A 17,001-nucleotide genomic window follows, 5' to 3' on the forward strand; every position below is an offset into this window, starting at 1 on the left:
GTATATCTCAAAATACACCAAAGCTTTTGCCACCTCAGAGATGTTGGTAGACTATCCTTCCTACCCATCCAATCCTTATCCCTGCTTTTGAAGACCATTCTTACCTCAGGTCTTACCTAGATAAAATCTCCTTCAACAAGAATTCTCTGACCACCATACTTAAATTTTCCCACCTTAGCATACTTGTTTGATCTTTCTGGAACATTTAAAAACTATGAATTAATGTTCCTCTCAAGTGTACCCCTTTGACTCTTTACTCTTTGTCTACAAACCATACACCCTCTAACTGTGCTACTAAATATGTGTTACTTTGCAGTTGTCTACATCCTTTCTCCCTTCTCATATGAGTTTATACTTCATGAGAATATGGGCTACATCTGACAGAATGCCATCCCATCATTCAAGAAGACTTCCCATTTTACTCATCAACAATTTTTAAAGTAAAATAGAAGATCTTGCCCTAAACCAAACAGAACATAGATATTGTCTTCTTTGAACCATGACACATAGCTAATACAAATGACCTTTGCAGAAGTGAATTATAGCTTGCAAACAAGAGTTCTCCTAACACAAAAGTACAGTGTTAATTCTACAGTGACTATTCATGTAAGATCAAGAAATGCTGTTGTTGAATTGGAAAGGCTCTGGCCATATGCCCTAATCTTACCAAACAGCTTCCCTTCTCCCCCAGATATAACCACTATTATGATTTACAAATACTTTTATATTTTCCTTTATAGCTTTATCACACAATATCTAACCCTCGAAACTATCATACTTTCGGGGATCCAGTGAGTAGGAAAAGTTCCCAGGATAATATTAGGAAGCACTTAATAAAAATATTTTTAACTTTTGTACATTTTTTGGATATAGTTCAACTGTGCAGAAGCCTGAACAAGAAAGAAACCAACTAAAAATGTCCCTACAGTGGGTGGAGAGATGACTCAGTACTCAAGTGTGCTTACTATTCCTGCAGAGGACCAAGGTTCAGTTCCTAGCACCCAAGCCAGGCAGCTCACAAAGAACTAGAGTTACAGCTGTAACTCTAGTTCTAGGGCATCCAAAGCCTTCTGTGGCCTGCATAGGCACTGGTGCACACACAAAAACCAGGGGCACACATATACACATAAATTTTAAATTGAATTTCAATCAATTTTAAAAAATTGCCTATAGATCTTATATAAAACACTCATTCACTCTTAAGAGAATCCAGAATTAGTTTGACAGGACAAATAAACATCATTAGAGACATTTCAGCCTTAGGAAATTATTTTCATGGCAATAACCATCTAGAAAATGATAGAATATTCATTGAACTAGCAGACACAAGAAGAATACAAGTACAAGTATTCCAGAGTATTCTGGCAAGATTTCCAGAATTTTTCTAATGCCATAATATATATGTATTGACTTATTTAAGAAAATGATGGGGCTGGAGAGATAGTTTAGTGGTTAAGAGCAGTTGCAGCTCTTCCAGAGGACCCAGTTTCAATTACCAGCACCCACATGGCAGCTCAAAACTGTAAGTCCAGTTCCAGGGGATCCCTCACCTTCACATAGATATACACACAGGCAAAACACCAATTCACATAAAATTAAAAATAAATAAAATAAAATTAAAAAAGATTCTAGAGCCTTTTTTAAAGAAAACAAGAAAAATATCATAATTAACATTGCCATCCTAAATGGCATATAGGAGAACAGAATTAATATTTCTACCAACTTGAAAAAGAAACTCAAACCTCTCAAGTTCTTTCTTTTGTCCTCCAAATGCAATCACAGTTCTGATGGCCGCTAAGACTTCTTCAGCAACTGCTCCAGCTTTTGCATAAGCCTGAAGTTCTTTATCAGTAAATGAAGACAGTATCTGTTTAAAAATGAAACTTCAGATTATTAACATATTAACAGTTATAAATAAACAAATGCTGGTTGAATATTAACACATGTGAAGAATTAAACATCTTTCAGTTGTCTTTGGCCATTACATTCTATTAGCATATATTTATATACATATGTATGTATACATATATATGTCTTCACTATGTAGGACATCTCAAGTTCCTTTTTCTTCAATGAAGATGTATAACAAATTAGATGAATTGTAAAATCTCCCACTGAGTATTTCATGGATCCTCATCAAAACAATAATTAGAGCTTTGAGAGATGTTAAATTTCAGAAAGGAAAACATATGCCGCAATATAATCATAAGCCATTACAGAAAACGGGCTTTATGGCCAGGACATGTGTGTGATACCCTAGTTCAGAAGCCGTAGGGTGGAAGGCTAGAAGAATGCAGAGGACCAAGCCCCAGTTTCCTTTACTGGGGATCCCCGGAGAAACAGCACATTCATCTACCAGGAACAGGTTTTTGTTTCAACAATGTTCTTTGATCTGTCTGATTTCTGAGCATTTATAAGAAACATTCCTAGTTCCCTCAGACACATAAGATTTCATTTACTCTTCTCAGTTATAAAGGGAAATCGGTTTTCCTAGCTTATATAGAAGGAAATGGAAACTTGACGGGTTAAGTAATTAGGTAGTAAATGGAATATCCAGGACTCAAGTCTGAGTCCATGTGGTCAAAGCCTGAAGTAACAACAGCCGGAATGATCTCTGCAACATTTGAACTATTACAACAGCTGACTCAATTGGTATGGGAAAAAGACCAAACTTACCATTTGGACAAGGGATGACAAAGTGGCCAACCATGTAAGTAAGCACTACGCACATCTACTTCACAAAATTCTGATTTAACAGCACTGCATCCTTACAATGTGAAATCACAGTCATGTGTTCTCATTATTTAAGTAATGGGAATTTATTCCTTCTTGTCATTAAAAGAATCAAAGCTCTTTATTTTAATAGTGCCTATCTTCCTTTCTTGTGTGTGAAAACAAAAGGAGCAACCACAGACATAGGAATGAGGTGATGAAGGGAAGTGAACATTTATCAATAATATCTATATGTAGATATTATCCTGAAGGTATCTGTCATCATTGATGCCTGAAACAAATCCCACTGATTATCCAGACCTCAAAGACTTCTCAAAGCCATCCTCTTAGGGATGCCCCATACTGATGAATCTTGCAAAGTTCTGGGTCTGAGTGGGGCTGCTCAGCACCGTCCCTGAGTGAGCAGAATCCAGGGGCTCACACAACGTGCTTTAGCAATGCTTCTGCATTTCTCTTCACTCCCTGTGGTGCTCACAATGGAGGCAGCCAACAACAGGACTACTAATCGTTAACTAGGAGTTAAAATGAGCCATTTTAATTTATTAATCTACCAAAAATATTTATGAAATCAACAAAATTTTCCACTTATGCCATTCCTTAATTATATGGAGTCATGAACATGAAAAAAAATCTATATTAAATTTTTTCCTCATAAGAGATCATGTCTGTCAAAAGAAGAAAAAATTTTCTCAGGGAACCCCACAAGAGAGGAGGCAGAAAGAGTGTAAAAGCCAGAGGGGATGGAGGACACCAGACGAACAGGCCCTCTGAATCAGCATGATCACAGCTGATATAAACTCACAGAGACTGAAGCAGCATGCACAGGGCTGGCATGGGTCTGTACCAGGTCCTCTGCATATGTATTATGGCTTCCAGCTTAGTGCTTTCATGGGATTGCTGAGTGTCTGAAAAAGCGGTTTCTGGCTTTGGTGCATTCTCTTAGACACTTCTTCTGTTTGTCTGCTCTGCCCAACTCCAATGTGCTAGATTTTATCTTATATTTTATTATTATCATTTAGAAGCCTGTTTGTTTCCTAATGACAGTCAGAAAAGATTCAGATGAGAGAGGAGGTGGGCAGGAACTGGGAAGAGTAGAGCGAGGGGAAACTGTAATCAAGATATATTACGTGAGAAAAGAATCTATTTTCAATAACAGAAAATGAAAAAAAAGAAGAAAATTTCTAATCTTTTCTCAGGGTTATAAAAAGTCAGCTTCAATTAATTTCCAATATAAAGTAGTGAAAAGTTAAAAGCTTTCCAATATAGGTAATTTTATATTCAAATTAATATATTCAGAAACAATATTTTTTTAAAGATTTATTTATTTATTATGTATACAGTGTTGTCTGCATGTATGCCTGCTGGCCAGAAGAGGGTGCCAGATCTCTTTACAGATGGCTATGAACCACCATGTGGTTGCTAGGAATTGAACTCAGGACCTTTGGAAGAGCAGCCAGTGCCCTTAACCACTGAGCCATATCTCCAGCCCCAGAAACAATATTTTAAACTATTACAGGTGCTCTGACCTTTGTTTTATCGTTTTATAAATAACTCGTGCTCTTTAAAGATTCTGAGATACTTATGGGGTCACATGTCGAAACAATACATTGACATTATATATGACCCTATCCAGGGTCCCCCAAAAGTAACATTTTGAAAATTACAGGAATACCATCACAACTAGGAATTTAACACTGATATACTCCAACAATAATTCAAAATTATTCACATTGACCAGTTTACACATGTGACTTTACTTCTAGGAAATGTTGTGACCTATAGTCATCAAACTCAAGAGAAAGAGCCTTCAAGCTGCTTCTATAGTCCCCATCCCCTCTGTCCACAGCCCTTCCTCTCCTCTCCCCAACATCTCTAATTTATGGTGTTCGCTAATCTGTTGTCACCTTTACATCATTTTAAGAATGTCGTATAGGACCATGTGTGGTGGCACACGCCTTAAATCCCAGCACTCAAGAGGCAGAGGCAGACAAATCTCTGAGTTTGAGGCCAGCCTGGTCTACAAAGAGAGTTCTAGGATATCCAGGGCTACAATGAGAAACCCTGTCTCATAAAAACAAAACAAAACATAACAAGCCAGGCAATGGTGGCATACACCTTTAATCCCAGGACTCAGGAGGCAGAGGCAGGTGGATCTCTGTGAGTTTAAGGCCAACCTGGTCTACAGAGCTAGTTCCAGGACAGGCTCCAAAGCTACATGAAGAAACTGTCTTGAAAAACAAACGAACAAACACCAACAACAATAACAAAAGAATGACCTATAAATGCAATCAAATAGTATGCTACTTTTGGGGCTAGGCATTAAGTCACCTGACATAATTATCTGGAAACCTATACAGCTTGCTGTATGTATCAGCAATATGTTGGGCGGTACTGCACAGTAGACATGTACTGTTCGTCTAATTCATCTGTTGAAGGAGATCTGGATTTTTTTCCAGACAGGGTTATTATGAATATAGTTTTTTTTTGTTTTTTTTTTTTTTTTTTGGTTTTTCGAGACAGGGTTTCTCTGTGTAGCTTTGCGCCTTTCCTGGGACTCACTTGGTAGCCCAGGCTGGCCTTGAACTCACAGAGATCCACCTGGCTCTGCCTCCCGAGTGTTGGGATTAAAGGCGTGCGCCACCACCGCCCGGCTGTGTGTAGGTTTTTATGTCAGTAGCATTTTCTTTCCTTGTAGACAAATGCTCGGAGGTGCGGTTGCTAAGTCAAATAATAACTGCAAGTTTGGTTTTATAAGAAACAGTTAAGGGGATGAGGGAAGGCTCCATGATTAAGAGCATGTACTGCTCTTTCAGAAGACCCAAGTTAGATTCCTAGTATCTACACCAGGCAACTCACAACCACCTAAGTCTAGCTCCAAAGACTTTGACATCCTTTTCTAGCCTCTACTGGTAGTAGACATACACATGGTCTATTTACATTGTGGTGGTTTGGATGAAAATGGCCCCCATAGGTCCATAGGGAGTGGCACTATTAGGAGTATAAGCGTGTTGGAGTAGGTGTGGCCTTGTTGGGGATGGGCTTTGAGGGTTCAAATGCTCAAGCCAGTCCCAGTGTCTCTTCCTGTTGCCTGCCAATCTGGACAGAACTCTCAGCTCCTTGTCCTCCACCATGTCTCCCTGTGTGCCACCATGCTTCCTACCTGGCCATAATAGACTAAACCTCTGAACCTATAAGCCAGCCCCAATTAAATGTTTGCCTTTAAAAGAGTTGCCATGGTCATGATGTCTCTTCATGGCAATAGGACATTAACTAAGGCATACACACATACAGGTAAAGCACTCACACACATACATTTTCTAAAGTCTTTAAACAATAGCAGATTGTCTTTCAAAGTTGCTGTACCACCAGTAATCTTTGAATGATCCAGTTTCTCTGTACTCTTTCTGGCATTTGATGTTTCATATTTTTGTTTCAGCCATTCTGGGAAATGTTCAATGATACTTCATTGTGGCTTAATGATGCTAACTATTTTCCATCTGGTACCCCTTTCTCTCTCTCTCTCTCTCTCTCTCTCTCTCTCTCTCTCTCTCTATATATATATATATATATATATATATATATATATATATATATATGTGTGTGTGTGTGTGTATGTGTGTGTGTGTGTATGTATATGTATATGTGTGTATGCATATATATAAATATATAATATGTATATAGAGAGCATAATATATACATTGTGTGTGGGTGCACACACACACACACACACACATAATCTCAGAGGCTTGGGCACAGGGGTGTAGCTTAGTGGTAAAGCACTTTCATAGCATGTATTAATCCCTATATTCAATCCTAAGCATCAGGGAGCAACATTACCTGGATAATACTTGCACAGGTCTATTCTTGGTTTCCTATGCTCTGTGATCTGTATGTCTAATCTTGCGCTGATTTTAGTAATGACAGAAATCTGCAATATCAGGTGGACTTCTTTCTTCAACTTTGTCTTCTTCAAAGTCATTTTATCTGTTTTAGTGCCCATGAATTTACTTGTAATTTTTTATGATACACTCACTTGCATATGACTACAAAAATCCTTAATGGAATTTATAGAAATTGCCAACTTATAGGTGGCTTTAAAAAGAACTAATAACTTTTTTGCATTGAGTTTTAAATCATGGCTACACTGTGTCTCTTGCTCAGTCATTCTTGATTTCCCATTAACACAATAATTTTCAGTATGCAGATTTTTTTTTTTGAGATAGAGTTTCTGTGTGTAGAGTTCCTAGACCCTAGCTGTCCTGGAACTAGTAGGCCAGGCTGGCCTCAAACTCCCAGAGATCTGCCCACCTCTGCCTCCTGAGTGCTGGGATAAAAGGCGTGTACCACCACCACTGCTTGGCTCAGTATGCAGATCTTACAGGTGGTTACCTAAGTTTTACACTGAATGATAGTGAAAGGTATTATTTCAGCATCAGTTTCTACACGTTTATCACTATCTGTAAAACATGCAGTCCATCTGGCATTCTGTGACCTTTCTACACAGTTATCACATAGATTACTTTGTAGACTCCTTGGAATTTTTATAGACTATCATGCAATCCATGGTTTTATTGCTTCTTCATCAATCAATATGCCTTTTTATTTTTCGTACCTTATGGCAGCAGCTAGAGTTCCAGTGTGTCAATGAAAAAGAAGTTAGAATAGATTCCCATGTCTTATTCCCAATCTGATGGCAAAGATACCTTTTTACTATTCAGGTATCTGTGGGGGTTATGGGAATGGCCTCTACAGAGCTGAAGAGACATTCTTCTACTCTTACCTTCTGTGAGTTAACATCAGTGAGGGCTAGATACTGTCAGATGACATGATCATGTATTTTCTGTAGTATATAGTATCACAGATTACATGGGTCTTCAAGTGCCATGTCATTATTACATAGCTGAAATAAATCTCACTTGGTCATAATATAGCATTCTTTTTATATATTGCTAGGTTTAGCTTACTTTCAGTCAAGTTCCCCAAAACAGTTTTTTTTTTCCTTTTCTGGCTTATAAAAATGTCCTTATGCCTTTAGACTTTATGTTATGATAACTCTTGGTTATGATGTACCGTGTCATGGATTTCTTTGATTTTATCTTGCTTGGGATCGGATTAATTTCTAAAATCTGATCATTGTGTCTGTCAGCCACTGGGTCTGCCATTCATCCTAAAGCTCTATTCTCTTCCTCTTTTGAGACTCATAATGATGATATCAATATTTGGTTATTGTCTCACATGACCCCAAGGTTTTCCTCATTTTCTGTCTTTCAGATTCACTGATTCTGAGTATTCTGTATTCTACTCTGTAATTTCCGTTTGCATAGACTGAACCCATTATACAGCATGACTCTTTTTACTGTTATCTCTTTCAGTTCTCTGATGTCATTTTTTTCTTTTTAATAATTTCCTATTTCTTTAGCTGATGAATTTTTGCAATTGCCTCAAAGGCATTTAAACTAATGAAGCATTTTTATGGTAGTTATTTTTAAATCATAGTCTGATAATTCCAATATCTTATTTACCTCAGTGTGTTGATCAGTTAAGTGTGTGTGTGTGTGTGTGTGTGTGTGTGTGTGTGTGTATGATGGGGCGTTTGTGTGCATTTTCTGGTTGAGGGCATGACAGGGGCCTTTCTATCACATTCTGGACATTTTGTCTATATTAAGGAACCAGGCACATATCCTTTTTAATTATAGTCAAAACCCAAGATTAAGAAATATGCAGAAAATCATATCAAAAGAATATTATGAGCAGAGTTTAAAACAAAAGTCTCAATAGATAGCCAAGGGCTCCCTTTATTAAATAAATAGTATCAGAAGCAATGCAAGATTAGTTACTAAAAAATAAGTTATGGTCTGTTTTCCCAACTTAGAGTAGATATCAATATATTTTAGTTTTTCATTAAGTTCTGTTGTGAAGAATTTGCACCTAATTTGTTCAATGATCTACTAAACAGAAAAATCAATTAAGACAACGGAGCTTTGCCAGCTTTCAGCTAACTGATAACCATCAGGAACACCATTTCGATTACGTTCCCAAGCAGCAAATTAACAGTGTTAAGGACTTCAGTCACTCTGTCTGCTAAACGAGCTAATGCCTAGCTATACTTCAGCTGTATCTGGTGGACACAGATGATGCCTAATAAAGGAGCATTACTGTTTGCCATAACAAAACAGCACCCGTTAGACAAGGAATTGATCCAAAAATGTTTACCAGTTACAGCCTGATTTACTATGTGTCAGCCTTCATTTTGGTTGGACTTTCATTTCTTATCATTTTTATTACATGTAACCTCACAAAATCTAAATACTAGGCCAAAATTTCCACCAGACAGCTATACTTACATGAAATGATTTTATAAAATGAATTACATACTGACCCAGACACAGAAAATGAATCACAAAATTGTTCGAGGCATGTGGATGGAGTGAAGAGAACTTCTGTGTCTTCATGATAGAAAGAGGCAACAAGAGGCTACAGATTTACATGTGTCCATGGCTGGACGTGTTTCCATAAACTATTTTTACTGCAATAGATTTAAATATATATTTCACACACATATATTTGTTTATAGAATAAACAAATCTATACACATACCAAACATTAGAACAGAAAATTGAATGAGGCATTTGGTGTTCACTGAATTTGTTTCTGAAAGAAAATGCCACTGTCATATTTAGTAATTGTGGTGGTTTGGACAAGAATGACCCTCGTGAGCTCATATATTTGAATTCTTGGTACCCAGTTGGTGGAACTGTTTGGGAAAGATTAGGAGGCGTGTCCTTGTTGGAGGAGGTGTGTTACTGGGCAAGATTTTGAGGCTTAAATAGCTGATGCCATTCCCAATTAGCTCTCCATGCCCCACTCTGCCTTGTGCTTACAGATAAAGATGTAACTCTCAGCTGCTACTCCAGTGCCATGCCTGCTGCCATGTACTCTGCTATGACGGTGATGGACTAACCCTCTGAAACTGTAAGAAAGCCCCCAACTCTTCATTATGTAAGTTTCTTTGGTCATGTGTCTCTTCACCACAACAGAAAAGAAACTAAGGTTGATGTTTACAGCTCGTATGGGTTCACATCTTTTCCCGTGGGAAAGAGTTTAAAATCTGGACTCACAGGCTTCACCTACCTTTGCCCATACACCGGCCGACAGGCCAAGAACAGGGCTGATGGCCAAAATCACAAGGGTTAGCTTCCAGCCACGAGTAAATCCTATTATAAAACCACCAAAAAATGTTGCCATTGACTGAAAGAACATTCCAATTTTGTCACCAATTCCTTCATTAATTTTGGAGACATCACTAAAAGAAGAAAGAGATTGTGTTACAAGTAATGTCAGAACTAAAAATGCAGAATTTTTCTACTGAGACTAGTTTTTGTTGTTGTTGTTGTTGAGAGGGGGTAAATTAATTTGTGCCTAGGATCTTTGTATACACCTGGTCCTTTTGGGGAGCAGTGATGGAGGAAGGCTGTCAGCTTCCACTAGGAGGTTTGTCAATGCAGTATTTGTGCCCCAGGTGGCCTCAGAATACAGACACAGGATGTTTAAGACAATTCACTGTGAAATTTGAAACTGCTCAGAGATGTGCACATATGACTCTGTTCTCTATGAACACAAATCTTTGCGTTCTTCGTGTCTTCTGTGAAGCAGAGACAGACAGACAGGAGCTCCTTCCTTCTTTCTGGTGTTTTCCAAGGACACCAAGGAGCCCTGGCAGGATGGCAGTCAGAGGCTGGATGGACAGGAAATCAAGGAGCCCTGGCAGGATGGCAGTCAGAGGCTGGATGGACAGGGCACCAAGGAGCCCTGGCAGGATGGCAGTCAGAGGCTTGATGGACAGGCCATATTGTTCGCTGCACATCACAGCTGTGCTCACTCTCTGTGTGTTTCTTGACTCTGCCAGTCAAGAAGGAGCCCCACCCCCATTCCTGCCAGGGCACTGTGAACAAGAAGCCGTGTAAGGCACGGGTACTGCTCACAAGGGCACTACTCTGCTCAGGGAAGCACCGACATTCCTAATGGGGTTGGTGGCATCTACTCCACTGACCTAAGAACAAGACCGTATCTGACTCCAGCTAAAACTAGGTACTCACTCTGTGAGCCGGGTGTTGAGCTCCCCAACGTCGTGCACGTCAAACCAGCCTATCTCCTGATTCATTATAGCATGAAAAAACTTCTGTCTAATTTTGTGTATTTGTCTTCCAGCTGCCATGCACCAAAATGAAACCTGGATGTAGGCAACTATGAGCACACCAGCACCAATTCCCGTGTAATAGTAGGCGTACCTGAAAAACAAGAACACTGTACATGCTGTTTCCTAATCAGTCCTGCTCTCTGCACACAACTTTGTCTTACTCCTTCAGCTATCTGGGTATCCCACCATCCTTAACAAACAAGAAGGGGTTGTGAGGGGCAGAGCTGTAACTGTCAACATCCGCCCGTGTCTGCACTAATAAAGAGGAACCGCTAACAGTGGTTGGGCACAGGGGCAAATCCCAGCTCTTCACTTAACTGCCTTGTAAACTCAGGCTGGCTGCTTAATAACCCAAGCTTCAATTATGTATTATGGAGGTCAGAGAAGTAGTATAATATGTCTGAAATGTGCCCAGGCCAGGGCCTGGAACATAATAACTACTCAAAGAATGCCAGTGACTTTGAAAGATCATTAGTGTCCTGGCACATCAGTTAAGGTGCACAGTTGTAGTCTTATCTGCTTTTATTACATCAGTATCAACTGATGGAGCCTTTAAGGTGATCTCTGCACCTTGGGAGGGGGAAAGACGTGACGGAACTTGTTAGAAAGCAGAACCAAAAGGTGGAGATGGTCCCCTGCTCTTTTGAACTATTAGTTGAGCAGAGCTTGGAAGATGAATGACAACAGAAAATTGATAGTGTTTCCATGTTGTCTACTCGACTTGTTATCGAACCTCAAATGTTCAATAAATCAAATAGTTTCTCTCCCAGTTTAAACATAAAGTTGAACAAGTGTTTTCTTTATGTGTCTCTATAGCTAAAAATCCTGTGGCTTTACTAAGCACTCTATATGTAGCTTAAACAGAAACCCTATTTCTGGTTGTAGTTATTTTTCTGGTGCTTGCAAGGGAATCTGGGGTCTCATCCATGCTAGGAAAATATACTACCACCAAACCACTCCTCTTTCAAGGCAAATATTCTAAAATAAACCAAAGGACACCATTTGGTATATTTTTAAATGTTCTTGACTTGCTATCTTTGAATAAGAATGCTTATGCCAAGCACTAGATTTAAAAACAGACACAAAACACACAGCTAGCCTTTTATGTTGTGTCCACAATTTCAAGAGCAATCTATCAGAATGTCGCTAAGCAAATCATCCTTCAAGCTGCATCTAATAGACTATACTTATTAAAGAAGATGTCATGGGAACATTAAATTTTAGTTAATGGATAACTATATAATTAATTACTGTCCAAATGATAATGCAAGAAAGAGTTCAAAGAAAGTTCCATTTAACAAGTAGAACTTATACATGATGAAATACTGACGTACTTTACTTTAACACATTTTATCCAATTAAGATAATAATTTCCCCTGTATTAAAAATATGCCTCATCATAGTAATACTTATAAGTATATTATTTTCATCTTTCGAAATGTTATTTTATCTCTACTTCTTCACAACTATCAGAGAAATCGTAGTAAAGTACAGGACCATTATCATCTGATTCACCAACACATACCTTTGTACATCTGTTACAAGCTAGTCCACAGACTAAATGTCAATATACATAAATCATTAACAAAATAAAAAGTCTGCCCATGCCATTTAAGGCCAGAGTGACTATATTTTTTCTGGGATGTTGTATTTTCCTGTTTAGAATTAGATGTAGGGTTTAAAGAATTTCTGCTGGCTTATCTTACTTACGATTATATCAGGACTGGAAGCAGCCAGGAAGCAAGCTACTCACTAGGGAACTATTGAAAATAATGACTGTGAATTCAAATATATCTAAAAGGCTCTCTATTCCTTTATTTGCCCTGCATATGATATTTTATCTTTGCAGCTGCATACATGAGTCTAATTTGAGCTCAATCATAACTTAGTACATTTTATGATAGAAACACTTTGCTTAAAAAAATCTATAATGGATCTTCCTTGAAAACTAATAATGGTAGTCTCAAAACTTCTAATAATATTATTATAATGTACACTATAACTATGTTACTGTAACTACAAGCAGAAAAGAGTAATAAGATAACAGTAAGGATAATGTGTAATTACGTGGTCATTTCTTCCTCCAGGTTGCCAGTCATGTTTGTAATGTATCCAGCTGGAACAACACAAAACAACATAAACACTTTATGTTTCTTTGGTTTCCATTAAAGCTCAGCATACATAAATAAATATTTTTATGTGTATTATTTTCAGGTCTTTCAAGTATATATGTATACACATGCAGAAATATATGCACACAGTTTCTTTAAAAATTGAGGTTTTTGCTGTCTGCGACACTTTACTGTTACAAGCTATGATGCACTACATAGTGATATAATATGTAGATATTTATGGCAAATATTTTATAGGAGAAATTACCACAATTAAGACTGTAGATGAAGACTTTAAACCTTACAATCACTGCAAAAAAAGGTTACCGTATGTGAAAGACTCATAAAGATGGTTTGACAGGCGTGGAAAATAAATAAAAACCACCATTGGCACACTAAGCAGAATGTATTGAAAGTCTGGAGCACATATGGAGAGGGAGTGGGGTATGGGAATGTTTTGTGTGGATGTACAGAGCAGGATATACAGTTAGAAACACAGTCTGAACTAGGCAACTATGGGGTATGAAACAGACTAGCAGACATTCAACAGTTTTGAAGTAAATGGATACAATCACAAGTGTGACCTGGAAAGCTTTAGCATTCAGAGATGTATAATTTTAAGAATAAAATTTAAGAGGCTTCAGCGTTTACAAGAACATAGGGAAAGAAGGTCTGAAGGGATGAGAAAAAGGAGAAAGCACAAGACTTGAAGGAGGAGAGTCTACAGGACCTTCCAGTGGACAGAATAGAAGTAGAGAGTAAAAATAACATTGATCAAGCCCATAACCACCTGAAAAATGCTAGTTTCAGTAGGAAACCTCAAAGAGGAGGTCTAGAAAAATTAAGGAAGGTTATGAATTCAGTGTTGAACACTTTCTTTTGTAGCAGCTGTGCCATTTAATGGAAGATGTCCAGTTCTGGAGGGAGTTCAGACATAAATACTAAGGAATCATATACTGGAGAACACAGGTAAATTTGGGAAAGAAAAATGCTATGTCTTCTTAGTTATAAAAACAAGATGTCACTCAGAGAAAACAGCAGGCCACGCCTAGACATTTGGGGAACTGAAAGGGTCTGACAGAGAATGAAGGAGCAACTCAGAGCTGAGGAGGCAGCGGAGTCAGGCAGAGGCAGGGGCCCCCTCTCCTGTGCGGTGCAACAGTACATCTTCAAGACTGCATGCTTAAGAGTCTTCCTCTTCTAACTTTTCAAATAGAAGAAAAGATAATGAATCGCTTGGTGAGGATTTTTCACAAAATCAATCTTGGAAAAATCTCTTATCGTGGATTTTCTATCTTCTTTAGCTAGCCAGGAAATGTTTCTAGGTAATTTGTTGCCACAAACGTCTATCGCAGCCAAGTCAAGACAAAATTCTCTAACAAAACACGTTTTTTTTTTTTCTCCGTGTGATTCTAGGTTGAATACTCCACATTTAAATACTCCTTATCTAAAATGCTTGGGACTAGAAGTACATCTGATTTCAGAATTTCTCAGTGTGGAATACTTTCACATCCATTACTAGCATAACACCACTAAACTAAACATCTTAAATCCCAAACGAGGCCAGATGTTCAAAGACTGTCAGACTCTGGGGCAGTTTTTGAGATGGTCAGTCTGTGTTATTATTTTAATTTTATCAGGAACCAAAAGAATTTACACATACGCTCTTTGGCTATTGTGACTTCTGAGTCTTGAGTCATTTTTAGACAGCTTGAAAAGAATAAAATTTCAAGGTCGAAACTGGCTCCCGCTCACATCTACCATCACACTATGTCTAGTACCAAGGACTACTGCCCAAAACAACAGCAACAATGAAGAATACTTGGGTGGTATCTAAAGTTGATTTTATTTGGGGGTGAGAAAAGCCCGGGATTCTCTAGGTTACAATGGTTCTACCGGCCATTAACTTAGTGAGGATGGTAAAGCTAAACTTCTCTTGGTTTTAATGAAGTACTTAGACCCTTGACTGCTATCCTGTCCTGGATGCTGGAGCCTCACCCTCCTGATTTCCACCACTCTTACTCTCCTGCCTCAGTTCTCCTTCACTGGTTCTTTGTGCATTCCCTGTCTCCTATGTACCAGTGTTTCCCAGAATTCCATGAGCCTTGCCAGGGTGAGCTTAGCCACTTCTGTAGTGTCTGTCATTCCAAAACCTGAATCTGGAGATGTTCAAACCCATCCTATCTCATGATTAATGCTCTGGGTCTCCACTGTATTTTTGGGTTTTTTTTTTTTTTTTGTGTGTGTGTGTTTTAATGTTTGATAATTCCATACATAGAGATAACATGCTTTTATCACATCTGTCCCATCTCCTCCTCTCAATTCCTTCCCTATTCATACTCCACTCTTCCCTCCTAACTTCATGTGTCTCACTAAAACCCACTGAGTCCACTCCATACTGCCTCTATGAGCATAGGTGTCAGACCACCTCCTGGAGCAGAAGTTGCCTCTCATGGCTCGAATTCCTAATGAAAATCAACTGTCCTGACCCAGAAGCTATCAGTTGGTTACAGCTCCTCATCTAGGGGTGGGAATTCCTGAGCACCTCTCCTATCATGTTGGGGTTCTGACTGGCTTGATTTTGTGCAGTTCTTGAGCATGAAGTCACAGCTGTGCTATCCTTGACTGTAACAAACACTTCCTAACTGCTCTTTCCACTCAGATCACGTCATCCATATTGTCAAAACATCTCACCTTTGGAAATAACAATATAACCCATTTCATTTCTAATCTTCAGTGATAGTTTGCACTACAAAAGGATACAATTTATGACATATACCTATATTTACCCCTTTGCAATCTTTCCATAGTATACACAACAGAAGAATCCTCTTGAAATTTTAAACATGATTTTATAGATTTTTTTAACCTCATGTCTTTCTTCTTAATTCTTGTAGCTATGGAACTATGCAATCACTGTTCCAGCAGAGAGAATCACTGTTTCCATCATAGAAATAAACAAATAAATAAATAACAGGAATATGTAAGTGTCTTCCTGGTTTTTGTGTACCCAAACCCTCTTCCTTTAAGGATTGGGGAGGAAAATGACCAAAACAAAATACTGTTTAAATTCATGGGACAAAGCTCCACTTTTTAAGACTCAGAAATATTTTCCGCATGCCTTGAAGAGGAGACACCATTGAGAACTGACGACAGTACAGACACTGAACAGTCCAGGAAAGAGAAGCCAGTGTCCGGCTACCTACACAGACCCCAGAGGAAGACCTCAGAAAAGGAATAGATTGCATAGCGCATTGCGAAGACATCCACAGGACCTGGGGAAATTCAGAGGGAGTTGAATGATTCCAGTGCTCCCAAGAGAGAGGAACAAAAAAGCTTGAATCAGTTCCTACGTAGATAGTGCCAACATCATTTGGCCCTCTCACCTGAAGTTATATTGTGGTAGAGATTGTCCATGCGTGAAGCCTTGGTTCACTCCCCAGTATCAGTCTAGTAAACACATATATGTTGATCTCTCAGGCAGCAGCCAGTGGAAGGTAAGAGCAAAGACATCTAAGCTTCCCTAAACAACTGCCACTTGAGATATAGAGGGACTCAGAATTTAAATTGTGTTGTATAAAATACAAAGGTTTTTTTTTTTTGCACCCTTGGGTTCTGAAATATCACATTCACTACATAAATTTCTAGCTTGCACTCACGATACTTCATCATTCCCACCTGGCAGAGCCTTTTCTAATTCCACAGAGCCCACTTCTGAGCATGCCAAGGAATTTGCTGTTCTCTAAGTAGTCATCTAATTTTTCTTCAGCACTTTTTAAATTTTCTTTATTCTTTACTATATTTTCCCTCCAAGAAAACACCCCTCCTTCACAAATAAGCCAAAAAGTGACCGCTTCTCAAATGGCTTTGCCTTGGCATAGTGCCTCACCTTGTCACAGAATTCCATAGCAATTGACACATGATTAAAATTGCTAAGTCAATGTAGAATGGAAATATGAC

At 38.5% G+C, this 17,001-nt stretch overlaps 1 protein-coding gene across 1 annotated transcript in view; it reads right to left on the reverse strand.

Annotated features, from left to right (window-relative positions):
• Positions 1-17,001, reverse strand: part of Abcb1 (ATP binding cassette subfamily B member 1) — a 159,845-nt gene that overhangs the window by 41,109 nt on the left and 101,735 nt on the right. The window contains exons 5-8 of the mRNA XM_059257289.1: positions 12,998-13,046; positions 10,830-11,021; positions 9,865-10,036; positions 1,743-1,867 (exon numbers count right to left, since the gene is read on the reverse strand). Coding sequence (XP_059113272.1) covers positions 1,743-1,867; positions 9,865-10,036; positions 10,830-11,021; positions 12,998-13,046 — 538 coding nt within the window. The remainder of the gene's footprint in view (positions 1-1,742; positions 1,868-9,864; positions 10,037-10,829; positions 11,022-12,997; positions 13,047-17,001) is intronic.

This window comes from Peromyscus eremicus, chromosome 3 (assembly GCF_949786415.1).
Source record: "Peromyscus eremicus chromosome 3, PerEre_H2_v1, whole genome shotgun sequence".
NCBI lineage: Eukaryota > Metazoa > Chordata > Mammalia > Rodentia > Cricetidae > Peromyscus > Peromyscus eremicus.